General features: G+C 36.0%; 1 protein-coding gene across 8 annotated transcripts in view; it reads left to right on the top strand.

Annotated features, from left to right (window-relative positions):
• The window catches only part of CEP128 (centrosomal protein 128), a 390,388-nt gene that overhangs the window by 66,930 nt on the left and 309,704 nt on the right, over nucleotides 1-13,754 (top strand). For all 8 annotated transcript variants that reach the window (XM_025869528.2, XM_025869531.2, XM_025869529.2 and 5 more), the window contains one exon: nucleotides 12,673-12,759. In XM_025869528.2, the coding sequence (XP_025725313.1) occupies nucleotides 12,673-12,759 (87 nt within the window). The remainder of the gene's footprint in view (nucleotides 1-12,672; nucleotides 12,760-13,754) is intronic.

Raw genomic sequence — 13,754 nt, 5'->3', positions numbered from 1 at the left:
GTTTGATTTTCCTTTGTGTGATCTTGTTTGTGTTTCTTTCACCTGATACAAAAGCATTTTTTATAGCTGTATGACTCCTTGCATTTCTAGTTAACTTACATTTTTATTCAGTACCCTAGATTTGTGTGTGTGTGTGTGTGTGTGTGTGTGTAAATACTGAAGCTGTGGTATTATTACTCAAGAAATGAGAAATTGTTTAGGTTTTTCTATCATCTTTTATGGTCAAGTTAGAACACTATTTACACCTATAACCTTATGTTGTCATTCCATGGGCTTATTTGGCAGTGAGAAAAAGTTTTCAGTTTCCTGTTTTTCATCTGAGATTGAGAACCTGAAGCATTGTTAGGCAATATCAGACTTGGATGGGAATCAAGTCAGAGTGGTGCTGTGATTTAAAGCCACAAAGCCTGGGCAGACTTGGGTTGCTAGAGTTCCATTTCCTGTTCTTTCCCCTCCTGACCTGGGAACTTGAATAGAAGGTGCTAAATTGTGTCTTTCTGTGTGGTTCAGCCTAGTGAGTCGCTCCTATGATTTATTTCTTCTAAAAGGATGGATACTCGTCTTGATGACAAAAGCAATGTTAACTTTATATTTAAAAAATTTTATGTGGTTCCTTTATGTTCTCACCTTTACCATTTCTCTCATCCTTCACATCCTGTCCATCATTAAATTCTGTCAGCTCTATTTATTTTTAAAGATTTTATTCACTTTAGAGAATAGATGGAGGGAGAGAGAAAGCACAAGCAGGAGGAAGAGTAGAGGAAGAGGGGCAAGCGGACTCTGTGCTGAGCGGACACAGGGCTTGATCCTGTGACCCTGACATCATGACCTGAGCCAAAATCAAGAGTCGGACGCTTAATGGACTGAGCCACCCAGGCACAACATCAGTAATATTTAAAAAATATTTTCTGAACTGATGACTCCTCATCCCCTCTATCATCTATCCTCTTGTCTCTGTTTTCTCCTGCTTGGGCTGGTGCAGTAGCCAGCCCCCTTGCTCCCATTCTTACCTTCCTGTAGTCTTTTCCCCACAGAACCAGATAGTGCCACATCATTCTTCAGAACCCTTCAGTGGTTTCTTTATGATATTCAGAATGAAATATAAAGTGCTCAGCCTACAAGACCCCTGTCGTATGGTTCCTGCGTGCCCACTCCCCTAATTCTCTGTCGTTCTTCTTATCCACTCTAGGCCAACTACACTTGCCTTCTTGCTTTTCCACAGACATGCCGGGCACCCTCCTGCTCTTGGACATTTGCACTTTCCATTTCCAGAGCCAGGAATTTTCAACTCTGGAAAGAGTTGCATTGCTGTTTACCATCATGTCATTCAGAGCCCTACTTCAGCAAGACCTTATTAACTATCCTAGATAAACCCATTCTTCACTCCTGAGCCTCTTAAACTGCCATATTTTTTTTTATTAATGCTTTTTATTGTCATCTGTCCATCCCCTGACCAGAATGCAGGCTTTAAGAAGGCAGGCACTTTGTTCACTGCTGTATCTTCAGTACCTAGAGCTATGGCTGGCATGGAATAAGGGCCCAATAAGTGTTTCTTGGAGGAAGGGATGAATAAATATTGTCTACTATGTAGTCAGAACTATACATAGTAAAATATTCAGCCTATACTTTCACATAGTTAGTAGATGCCAGGTACTGTGCTGCAGACTAGAGATTTAATGGTACTTAAAGCATTGTCTTGACTTTGACGGACCCCCAGTTTAGCTGAGAAAGAAATGTTAATAATCTCTGTAATTCACTAAGGGTGTTATTTCAGTTTTGAAATAGGCCTCAGAGGAGCCCAGAGGGGAAATAGTTATCTCTTCTTTTTTCAACTTTTTATTTTATTATGTTACGTTAATCATCATACATTACATCATTAGTTTTTGATGTAGTGTTCCATGATTCATTGTTTGTGTATAACACCCAGTGCTCCATGCAGTACGTGCCCTCTTTAATACCCATCACCAGGCTAACCCATCCCCCACCCCCCTCCCCTCTAGAACCAATAGTTATCTCTTCTTGACCCTCTGGGAAAATTTGAGTGGAAGAAGTGGCATTTTTGCTGAGACTTTGTGTTTTCAAATAATTTTAGGCATTTCTTTTATGAATGTGATTCTATCCCATTGCTTATTGCTACACGATAAGCACTTTACCAGTCCATGGCCGAAATACATATTTATAAATTCTGACTCAATATAGTTTTGATTTACAATATTGTTCTTTGTCTTACTATTTTATACCATGTTAATTATTTTCTTCTCTCTTCTGTGTTTGTTACCTGTGAATTACTTATTTTTTTGCAAAGATAAAGTAAACACTTTTCTGTAAGTTTGTGAAAGAACCATTAATGTTACCATGCCGATAAAAAGGAAATAGATGGAAAAGAATGATTTTCTATTATAGGATTTGTCTTTCAAAGCTGGTTGAACACTATTTGGCATAGCTTGAAATGTGCAGGTCCAAGACATCAGGTTCTCCAGTCTTCTTCCTTAGTCTTAGGGTGCCTCCTGTACCCTACCCCTGCTGATTTAACCTGTAAGTCTGTTTTATTAGGCTTTGATCATTTCAGATGACACTAAAACCCTTTTAATATTTTTTTCTGTGGAAAATATCATTTTCCCCAAAACTCCTTGTAGAAGAGAAGCTGGAAGAGATCTTGTGTGTTGTCTCTTTCAACCTTGTACTCACTCAGTACTTGAATTTCCATTCACAGAGCAAAATTCCCATGTGGTTCATGCATATTATAGACAGTTTCCACAAACCATGTTACCTCTCTTTTATTGGGTAGTATTGATAGTAATAGCTGGTTGGATTAAAGAATATTCCAGATCATATATTTCAGGAGCCTGCTATTTAATATTGATAAAACAAAAGTTGAAAGTATAGAACTGTATCCTACATCATAAGAGAAGTGAAATGCCAAGTGTTAGGACGCTAGGGAAGGTTTTTGGGTTCCTTTGAAGGGTGCAGTTTTATGAGATGATGTGTAGATGTCAGTTGTCCTGAGATTCTTAAAATCTCATTTTTTTTTTTTTAAAGATTTTATTTTTATTTACTTGAGAGAGAGAGAATGGGAGAAAGCACGAGAGGGAAGAGGGTCAGAGGGAGAAGCAGACTCCCCGCTGAGCGGGGAGCCCGATGCGGGACTCGATCCCAGGACTCCAGGATCATGACCTGAGCCGAAGGCAGTCGCCTAACCAACTGAGCCACCCAGGCGCCCTTAAAATCTCATTTCTGTATATATCATCTCTTCTTAGGCTTTTTACTTTATTAAGAAAATACTACCTAAGGATGTTAATTATTAAATGTTTGCAGTGTACTTTCTATCCCCTTTCACTTCTCCGTTTCAACAACCTTTCTCCAAAATCCTCCAATGTATGTAACTATTTTTTTAATTTATTTTTTTATTATGTTATGTTAATCACCATACATTGCATCATTAGTTTTTGATGTAGTGTTCCATGATTCATTGTTTGTGTGTAACACCCAGTGCTCCATGCAGAACGTGCCCTCTTTAATACCCATCACCAGGCTAATCCATCCCCCCCCCCCCTCCCCTCTAGAACCCTCAGTTTGTTTTTCAGAGTCCATCGTCTCTCATGGTTCATCTCCCCCTCCGATTCCCCCCCTTCATTTTTCCCTTCCTGCTATCATCTTTTTTTTTTAACATATATTATTTGTGTGTAACTTTTTTATTATTCAAATGTTTTTGAATAAGGTGTGTTTTTCAGGCTATCTTCCTGGGTTGATCAGTTTGCTTGTAGCTTCTTTGTTCCTATCCTCATCGAAGTTAGTCCTCATACAATTTTTCTGTTCTACTTTCTTTTCTTTTTTTTTCCTGATCATTTGCTCTCTAGGTTCTTGAAGAGTCATTTCTTATTTTCTCCAAAATGACCATTATGGCCTCTGACTCCTTTCTTTATTTCACCTATTCTTTAAGCATGTGTATGGATGTTCTTGTAAAGAACCTCAGAATCTGTTTGGAAATAGTTGAGGTTTGCATTATGAATAAATACTCTTATTTCTGCTGTGAGTTGCATTTAAGTCTGACACATCTTATGTTCCTACCGTATATGACGAGATCTTAAAGTGTTGTTTAATCACATTTATTTTGCTGTGTGTACTTACTTGTTCTTGCTAATATTGTCATTGTAAACTCTAACAAATAAGGCTAGCATGAATCTGTGCGAGTCCCTTTGTGTAGCACCATATGCAAATAGACATTTAATGCTGCTAATGTTATGATGATGGTGAAAAATGTCTGTGCTCTTGTTGACTGAACAGCTGCCTGACAATAGCCTGAGATTTTCTCAGTGCAGGATTTGTTTAATTTCTACTTTGTACTTTTCTTGAAGAGTGTAATGTTTCTATCTACATTTTCAGTGAATTTATCCTAGACCATCTGTTTATAAAGCACTTTTCCATCATTATCAATTAATATTTATTGGGTAACTACTGAGTGCATAGCAATGTTGTGTAAACAAAGACCACTCTGCTACAGACAGACTTAGTCATTGACTTGGTACTGTTTTGTTTTGATTAGAAAATAGTGAAAAAAAATTCAAAGGATAAAATAACATCCTCTAACTCTAAGCAATGAAAGGTGTTATATATTTACAGGGCATTCTGCTCAAATACATAAAAAACTTGAGAAATTTTATTTTAATTTTTTTTAAACTTGAGAAATTTAAAATTTTTGTAATTATTTATGATCTTCTGTTTGTCAAGAATTCTAACTCAGTGGTCCTGTATTTAGAAAGTCAAATGAAGTATCATATTGCTCTGGGGTTTCTAATAAAACTCTGAGTGTCCTTTTTCAAAGAGGAAACTACTCAGATAAAAACAGATCCTCCACTAAGAGCCTTTGCTTTTTGATTTTGAAGGAAATCCTGGAAAGTGCACTTGTTGGGCTCACATTTAACTTTACTTGCGAGATTATTCGTAAGTAAAAGATTGCATAAAAATAAAATCCGTTCCAGTAAAAGCAGTGCCATTTTAGGGAATAATACTCATTACCATTGTTGCTTTTGAATTAAAGAAGGCAAAAGACTTGTATGTCTTTTTAAGCAAACCAACTTTGTAGGCAGTAATTAAGGTTTTGTTTTGCAGATTGGCAAATTTAATAACATCTAAAGAATGAAATCCTGACAGTAGTCAATAGGGATTTGACTTTTGAGTTATTTTTATAGTCCTGGTAGATCTTGTTGATTCATCCAGGGTCTCTGCCTAGTTAGTCTTCCATGTGGCCTTTGGCTAAGGTTTAGGGTAAAGACTATGACCATGGAACAGAGCAAAGGGAATTGGCTCTCATGGTGATTGAACCCATGACCTTGGTTGGCTTTGTTGGCAAAGGGTGCCCCAGCCAGTCACAGACTCCATAAATATGGACATAGTAGAAACAGGAAGTTTCCTATTCAATGGGGAAAATAGGTCAGTAATAAGTGACCATCTATCCTACCACAATAATTTCTATAAAAGTTCTTCAGATTCCTGAAAAAATAAACACCTTATCATAAGAAGACAAAAAAGAAAAAAAAATAGACATTTGGGCCATTCTCAGAGAGAAGCTTTGAGTTTTATGTTTCAAAACCTCAGGTATCTTTAAAGAACATCATTAAGGATTACAATTACCATCAGAAGTAATACCGATGTATTTAACTACTGATAAATCTTACTTAACTACATGATACTTGATATTACTCTGCCTTTTGAAAACACACAATGTGCTTACCACTTCCATCTGGAAAATACACATAATTCAACTGGCAGCAGGTTTTTAGAATTTCTCCCTTTGATATCCCAAAAATCTGTATGGTGTTATAATAGTAATGATCACAGTTGGGTTCTCTTTGGACTTTATCATGCAGGTCTACTTTAACTTACTAAACTTTTTTTTTTTTTTTTTTAGTGGTAGTTGTTAGTATAGAATTTTTGTTCCTTGGTTATGGCTGAAAAATAAATTTCTTTGAACAATTTAAGTAAAATCTAACTATTTTTGAGTTAAATATTGGTTCAGGGATTTAGAATATGAATGCATTGTTTTCTGTCTTGAAAAGAAACTTTTTTTTTTGTTTGGTTTTTGTTGGCACAGATAATCCCCAACTGGATGAACTTAAAGGCTAAAATTTTCCATGACTTTAGCTAGTTCTCATGTGGGAGGAATCTCTAACTTGATTTAGGAAAAAACAAAATTTAGAAATTCACAGAGCTTGACAGAAATAAAATCTATGTTAATTTAAGTGAATAGTAGTAGTCCTGAGCAATAAAATCCTGCTGCATTATGCATATATATCCCTTTTCAAAATATGTATTATTCTATTGATACTTGATGGTTTTTAGAGTTGTGATTTAGGTTTTCAAAAGAGAATTTTGGAAATAGACACCAGATTTCCATCTTTTAAAAAAAAATCTCAATATGTTTCTTATTACAGTATTTTATACATATTAAGTACTTAATGGTTTTTCTTGATTTGAAATATAACAAATGTTCTTATAGCTATTTAAAATTTTCAATATACATTAATGTAAACTTTTAACTTTATAGTTCATGTGGTCTACTTTGGATCAGAATTACATTATATTGTGAAGCTTAAAATATTTGCTAACTTTTGTACCTACATGAAGAATTTAATTATAAAAATATAGTCAAATGAGCTATGAAGCAATGCAAAGACATAGAGGAACTTTAAAGGCATATTATTAAGTGAAAGAATAATCTGAAAAGACTACATACTGTATAATTCCAACTATATGACATTCTGGGAAAGAAGAACCATGGAGTCAGTAAAGAGGTCAGTAGTTGCCAGAATTTGGGAGATAAGGGATGAATAGGTAGAGCACAGGATTTTTAGTGAAAATACACTATGAAAATACACTATGATACTGTAATGATGGATACCTGGCATTATATATTTGTTCAAATGCAGAGAGTGTACAGCACCAAAAATGAACCCTAATGTAAATTATGAGTGATTATAATGTATTAGTGTAGGTTCATCATTTGTAACAATGTACTACTCTGTTGAACGATGTTGATAATGGGGAAGTTATGCATGTATGAGGACACTGGTGTATATGGGAACTCCATTTCCCTCTCAGTTTTGCTATGAACCTAAAACTGCTTAAAAAAAAAAGTCTTTAATAATATATAGTAAGAGCAGTAGTTTTCTAATTCTCAGTGACATGACCTCATTCTCTGTTACTGGGAAAAAAAAATCTGACTTGGATGTTTGTACCTTTTAAAGGGTAATGTTACTGACCTATTGTTCCATGTGAGCAGATTTGTTTTTCTATAGTTTTTGTTGGTTTACCAGTGAGTCATCTACATGTTCTTGTCCTTGTGACCAAAGGCATGCACTTGGAGCACTGCTGAATGATTAGGATGAGACAGGATAGTTTATGTTCATCATTTTGTTTTTGTTTTTGTTTAAATTTCAGTGGCCTGTGTGGGAGTTAACATAGGACCTACCTCTGTTTCATTCCAGCTCCATCATTCTTACCCAAGCCGGCTGGTCCCTTTTCAGTAGACAAAGGGCCTTTAATTCCCTGTTTGTTCTTTATTTTTGAGTGTGTTATTTTTTAGAGCCTCTTGATAAATATGCCTACTGTCAAAGTTGTGGGAGTTTTTATGGTCAGATGAGATGTCTACAAACATCTTCCTTTTCTCCTTTCCTTTACTTTCTAAAAGGAAAGGCTGCTTTAAAAAAAAAAAAATATATGTAACCATGAGAATTCAGAATCCTCTACCTCTAAAGAACTACAGTAGTATAATACTCAGTATGTTAGTCTTTTTAATGGAAATAGGCATACTTAAAGAAAAGAAGAAAAATTGTTGTTATTAAAGATTTAAATGTGCTCAAGGGATGCACTATTAAGGCTCAGTGTTGTTGCTGTAATCTTAAACGTGTAAAAGACAATCTGAATCCTGGAGCAGGGCACGTGATAGCTTCATAGCTCAACTGCTTTTAAGGAAAAAAAAAACGCTTTAAAAAGCAAAATAACATAATAATAGAAATTCATTGGCATGTGATTTTTTTTCTCTTTTTATAACTGCTATTGGGTCAGTTTTAATATAATTCTCATTGCTTGATCTAAGTCAAATGGAAAAGAGATAGAGTGCAGCCTTATACACTTAAAAAGATAGTAGGTTAAAGTTTATAGGTTTAAAGAAATAGCTTGTGATTTTGATTCAGTTTTTAAAGTCTTTCTCCTTGAGTGTTATTTGTGTTTTCAGAAGTTAAAAGTGCATTAATATGTTTTTACTATGTCTTAAGAGTTAGATTTTCTTTGTCTTTCATTTTAAACTAGCTAATGTAGAAAATATGTTCAGTATTCTGGCTAGATATTGCATGTGTGTTTACTTGTTTACTGACCGATGGTCTGTAGGAAGCAGAAATAATGTTCAAACTTAATGACATTTCTAGATGATACGGTGGAAATACAGTAATTTGCTTTGGGTTGCTCCTTTAGACCTCACTTTGGCTCCTCTACTGAAAACAATAGAATTTAAGTTCTCATCGACTAAATTTTTCTAAGACTTATATATCCATAGAGTAAAAGGAGAAAAAAAAGGGGGGTATTAAATAAGATTTTGGGCACCAAAGTTCAACTACAGTAGAAAAGTATATTATTTGGAAAAGGGATATTATAAATAAGTGGTCAGATGTTGAAGGTAGAAAGTGATGAGGAAAGGACATTTTTTTTTGCAGATTCCTAGGCATCTAAAAGAATTAGAGGTTCTTTTATTCAGCTAGCTCATATATGAAATTAGGGTTTTAAAAAAAGTTGACTTTCAGAAGAATTATGTTATTATAAGGTATAATTCCATGTTATAAAACACAATTTAACTAAAGTTCAGCTTATTGATTTCTATTTCTTTAACATCAAGTAAAATTATTAATATTTATACTAATTATAAAAAATGAAGATTAAATATCTATTAGTATGAGCATGAAAATAATTTCTCACATTGCCCTTTTGGGGGAATGAATTCTGGTAACTGATAAGTCTTCACAGGGTCAGGGAAGTAGGGGTGTTGGGTGTGGTTACAAGTATAACTGTTCAAAATTGAGTACTGGAATAGAGGCAAACTGCTCCGCAGAACCTGGAGAGGGAGATTTAGAAGGCTGTGGGGAAGGTCCAGAAGGTGCAAAGAAAGTAAATAATGAGGATGGACAAGATGTAAGGGGACAGGGAGGTAGCCCAAGAGAATTAAGAGAATAGCCAGTGTTTGGTGGGGCTTTGAGGAGCGTATTCCGTCGATCTATAATAGCTTTATGTGAATTCCAGATCATGTATTAGTGTTTTGGGGGTAAGCAAGTTATCTTGGGGTAAACGCAGAGTTTTAGCGTTCCACGTACTGGTGAGTGCTGACCTCTGAGTTAATTTACTAGAAATCTGGGTGGCATTAGATTATAAGGTTTGGTGGGGGAAAATTTTGTAGGCTAAAAAAGGCCTGATAGTGTTATCTTTGCTCTGGCTTTGAACTAAAATTGGTAGGTGAAACTTTAAGGATATTTGTATAGTCTCAAAGTATCTACCAAAATAAGTGTTAATTACTTTAGTGGTTTTTAATATAGCACCACACATTTTTTGATATTTTCCCTCCGGGAAGTGGAGCTTAATTCTCCTTTTGAATTGGAGTGGCTTCTGCTCAGGAGTTTGAATCCAGAATCAGAGGCTATGTATAGTTTAATTAAACTTACCAGCTGCCAGAGGAAGTCTTCCTTGTAACAACCCTCCACCCCCACCATGGAAAAAGCCCAGGCTGGTTTTTAGCTCAATGAAAAAATATTGAAAAGATAACCAATTAAGTTTAACTCATTTAAAACAAAGTGGGGGGCGCCTGGGTGGCTCAGTTGGTTAAGTGTCTGCCTTCGGCTCAGGTCATGATCCCAGGGTCCTGGGATCGAGTCCCGCATCGGGCTCCCTGCTCCTTGGGAGCCTGCTTCTCCCTCTGCCTCTCTCTCTCTCTCTCTCTCTCTCTCTCTCTCTCTCTCTCTGTCTGTCTCTCATGAATAAATAAATAAAATCTTAAAAAAAAAACTAATTAAAAAAATAAAACAAAATGAGGCTAGGTTGAAATGATGTTGAGAAGTGAAATAGTTCAAAACTTTATGAAATGTTTAAAAAATGTAGCAACAACATCTTTTATCTTTTTATTCTCTTACACACGCATGTTGGCTGGGGAAAGCGTCATGGAAAGAATAAAGATGCCTGCAGTCAGTTTCAGGTTTCTAGGGTAATTTAGTGCAGGCAAAATTTATAAACACATCCCACCTTGAATAGATTATGTAGATAGAATTAAATATTATTACAAATCCACTTACCCTACAAGAAAGGACAAATATCAAATATCAAAATCATTTGATAACTACCTGAAAAGCAGTACGATTCAACTACTTGTACCCCATTTTCCTTCTTAATAAAATTGGCTTAATAATAACTTGTGGATTTATAAATGATGTGGTTTGAAATGTTGGGGTTCAGAGCTGACGGCCAAGAAAGAATTCTTGAGATGTCTTTGGTGCAAAAGGGTGTTTTTTTTTTTTTAAGATTTTATTTATTTATTTGATAGAGCACAAGCAGGCGGAGGAGTGGCAGGTAGAGGGAGCGGAAGAAGCATGCTCCCCGCAGAGCAGGGAGCCTGATGCGGGCCGATCCCAGGACCCGGGGATCATGACCGGAGCTGAAGGCAGCCGCCCAACCACCTGAGCCACCCGGGCGCCCCAGAAGGGTGGCTTTATTAAACTACATGGACAGGACCCTGGGCGGAAGGAACTGCGCGGGGATCATGAGGCGTGGCCGATTATATACTTTCAAATTGGGAGGGGGTTAGGGATGGCACAAGCCTCCGAGGTATTTTGGAGGCAGGTTTCCTGAGCCTTGAGGGGACTACTGTTAGGAAAAGGTAATGTATTACTGTTTAGTAAAAACTCAGTCATGAGACCCCTCAGATGTATATCGGTGGGTCGTATGCTTGGAACATGATTGCTAACATATATCTTGGGGCCTAGAGATAAAGGAAGTTTTCAAAGGAATTTTTATATGTTAAAGTAGACTTACAGGATCTTGGGAGTGAGGATAATGTTAAGCTAAGATGGCATTTTGCCCTTAGCAAACCATTAACATCGAGGCAGCTGAGTCCCTAGAGGAATGTCACTCTGCCTGTTACAAGGACTTGTCAGTGGGCTGTAGGTAGTGAGCAAATCTCATTTTTTCTTTTGCCTTTGTTTCCCACATAATAAAGATTAAGTGTATATGTTCAATGTATATAATGTATTTAATATGTAAGAAGAACACCTGGACATAGTGAATGCTGTAAGTGTTGTAATATTATTACTATACTCAAACCAAAACTATTTTTCATTTTGATGATGCCTCTCTGACTTTTCACTCAATTCCTTTTTATTAGAGTTGGAGCCATGGCAGAGGGAGCTGTAATTTCCTGACAGGGGGCCATGGTTATTTTATATGCACGTATATTAGTATTGCCAGCATGGTGCCTGACACATAGTAAATGCACTTAGGAGTTATTTGTTGGATATGTAAGTTAAGGAAGTTGAATATGATTGATTATATTTACATCAAAACAATTTTTTTAAAAGATTTATTTATTTTAGAGAATGCGTGAGAGTGGGGGGGGCAGAGGAAGAGGGGGAGAGAGAGAATCTGTAGCAGACTCCCTGCTGAGCACAGAGATCCAGGGTAGAGCTGGATCTCACCACCCTGAGGTCATGACTTGAGCCAAAATCAAGAGTCAGATGCTTAACTGACTGAGCCACCCAGGTGCCCCTGCATCAAAATAGTTTTTAACATGTTTTGCTGTTTGTCTAACAATTGTTTTTCTGTTGAGCACGACAGATGTTGTTGGGAGGCCTCTGGCATTTGACTTTTCTCAATTTGGGTGTCCTCTGCACATATACCTTGCTAAGTCTAAATGCTAGAATTATCAAAATTTTTCTTAAACAAATAGAATGCCTTTCAAATGTCATGGAAGATTGCTCCAAGTATATATATTTTTTCTTAAGTTTAATTTTGTTTTAATGTAGAGCAAACCAAAACACACATTTTTCTGGTTACCTTTTGAAATTCAAATTTTCTTTAAGTTCCTTTTTTCTATTTTATTAAAGAGAGACAAGTGTAGAAAAGAATGCTTTCTTTTCTTTGTGAAGAATGGTTTGAAGAGCCAGTTCTGTGTAGCGATAAAATATCATACATGTAATAATGATGCAACAAGCATGTTTCTATCTTAAGATATTTTTTCAGAATTTGAAAAATTAGTGAGCTAATTTTTATTATTATGTCTAAATGGTTGAACAGATAATGATTTTTATACCATTATTTCACCTGGCAGTAAGCTTTGTTTCCAAGAGAACTGTTAGCTGTCTACACTTCCTAAATGTGTAATAGAATACCCAAAGATGGGAAAAGTAAAACTAAGTGGAAATTGATTAGGAAGATCAAGGAGTTTTTTATATTTGATATATAAAAATATATATCATTGCTGAAGTGTTCTTAGGACTTCAGTGAATGAGAGGGTTGTAATTCCTTTGTATATATTGTACAACTCATAATCATCTTCCCCCCTTTTCATTAATAAATCATAATAGTGTCTTTCAGTTCTTTATGTATTTCGGAATAATACATATTTTTTCGTATCTTTCATTCTAGGCATTGAAGAAACAAGAAGCTAAAGCAGATGAAAAAGAGGGAGTCATGAAAAATAAGCTAAAACAGACTGAAACTGAGAAGAGTCAAGTAAGATTTTGAAAGTTATCTTTCAAAGAGTAATGCTCTTTGAAATGGGGGACCGGTGATACTTGTTGAGTGCCTTGAAAATTGTCCAAGATCATTTGTTAGAACACAGTGAAGCCTTTATGTTTTGATGTGGAGTCACTTGGTTTGATAGCTCTGCTATTCCTGCAGCTTACTCTGGGAAACATGTACAGGTCATTTGCTACCTTGTCACCTGGCTACTCCCTTTCTAGAGGCCAGTTGAACTTTATCATTCCTTGCTGGGGAACACTTAGGAAGCTTGACTTTGTTGCAGGGTTATTTAGGAAAGACCTGTTGTTTAAAGGGTGGGTATTTTGAATATATTCATTTTTATCATAGAAAATCAGCGTAGGCACATTAAATATTAAGGACTTTTGACATGTATTCATGTCTGTGAATCTATAGAGCCTGTTAGCATGTTAGGCATTTAGAGGACAGCCAACTCTCCTCAGTTTGCAAATGAATAGATTTAAGCATGAGCCCAGGGTAACGAATGATAAAATGAATATTTGCCCCTGATGTAATGTTCTTTGCTCTGTATCACTCTGTAAATCAACCGTTACCTCCTTGATTTTTATTTCACCAACCTATGTCGAGTTAAATGATGCATCCATGCTCCCATTACGGTGAGCAATTCGTGTCAGGCCATCGTGCTTGCTTTTAAGGAGTTGAGGCTGCTGGTATTATCCAGGGAGCATGACCAGTATGGGCCTTGGTAGATTTTGAAAACATTTTGACTGAAGTGTGATTCCTTCCCTCTTGATTTCTCCAGAGAAACTATAGGACAAGTGAGATAATATTTTGTGTGGATTCTGTGATTCTATATATAGTTTACTTTTTTTTTAGAATATGATATTTTCTTGGCCACATGTATAATTTTTTAAAAAAACTTACATAACCAAATTTAAAAAGTATTTTGAAATAGTTGCAGATTCATAAGGTGTTGCAAGACAAAATGTAGAGAGAGGTCATATGTG

The sequence above is a fragment of the Callorhinus ursinus genome, unplaced genomic scaffold (assembly GCF_003265705.2).
Source record: "Callorhinus ursinus isolate GAN/ISIS: 27379988/994484 unplaced genomic scaffold, GSC_fseal_2.0 scaffold8, whole genome shotgun sequence".
Classification (NCBI taxonomy): domain Eukaryota; kingdom Metazoa; phylum Chordata; class Mammalia; order Carnivora; family Otariidae; genus Callorhinus; species Callorhinus ursinus.
Note: the sequence above shows the minus strand (reverse complement) of the source record. Positions and strands in the feature narration are given on the sequence as shown.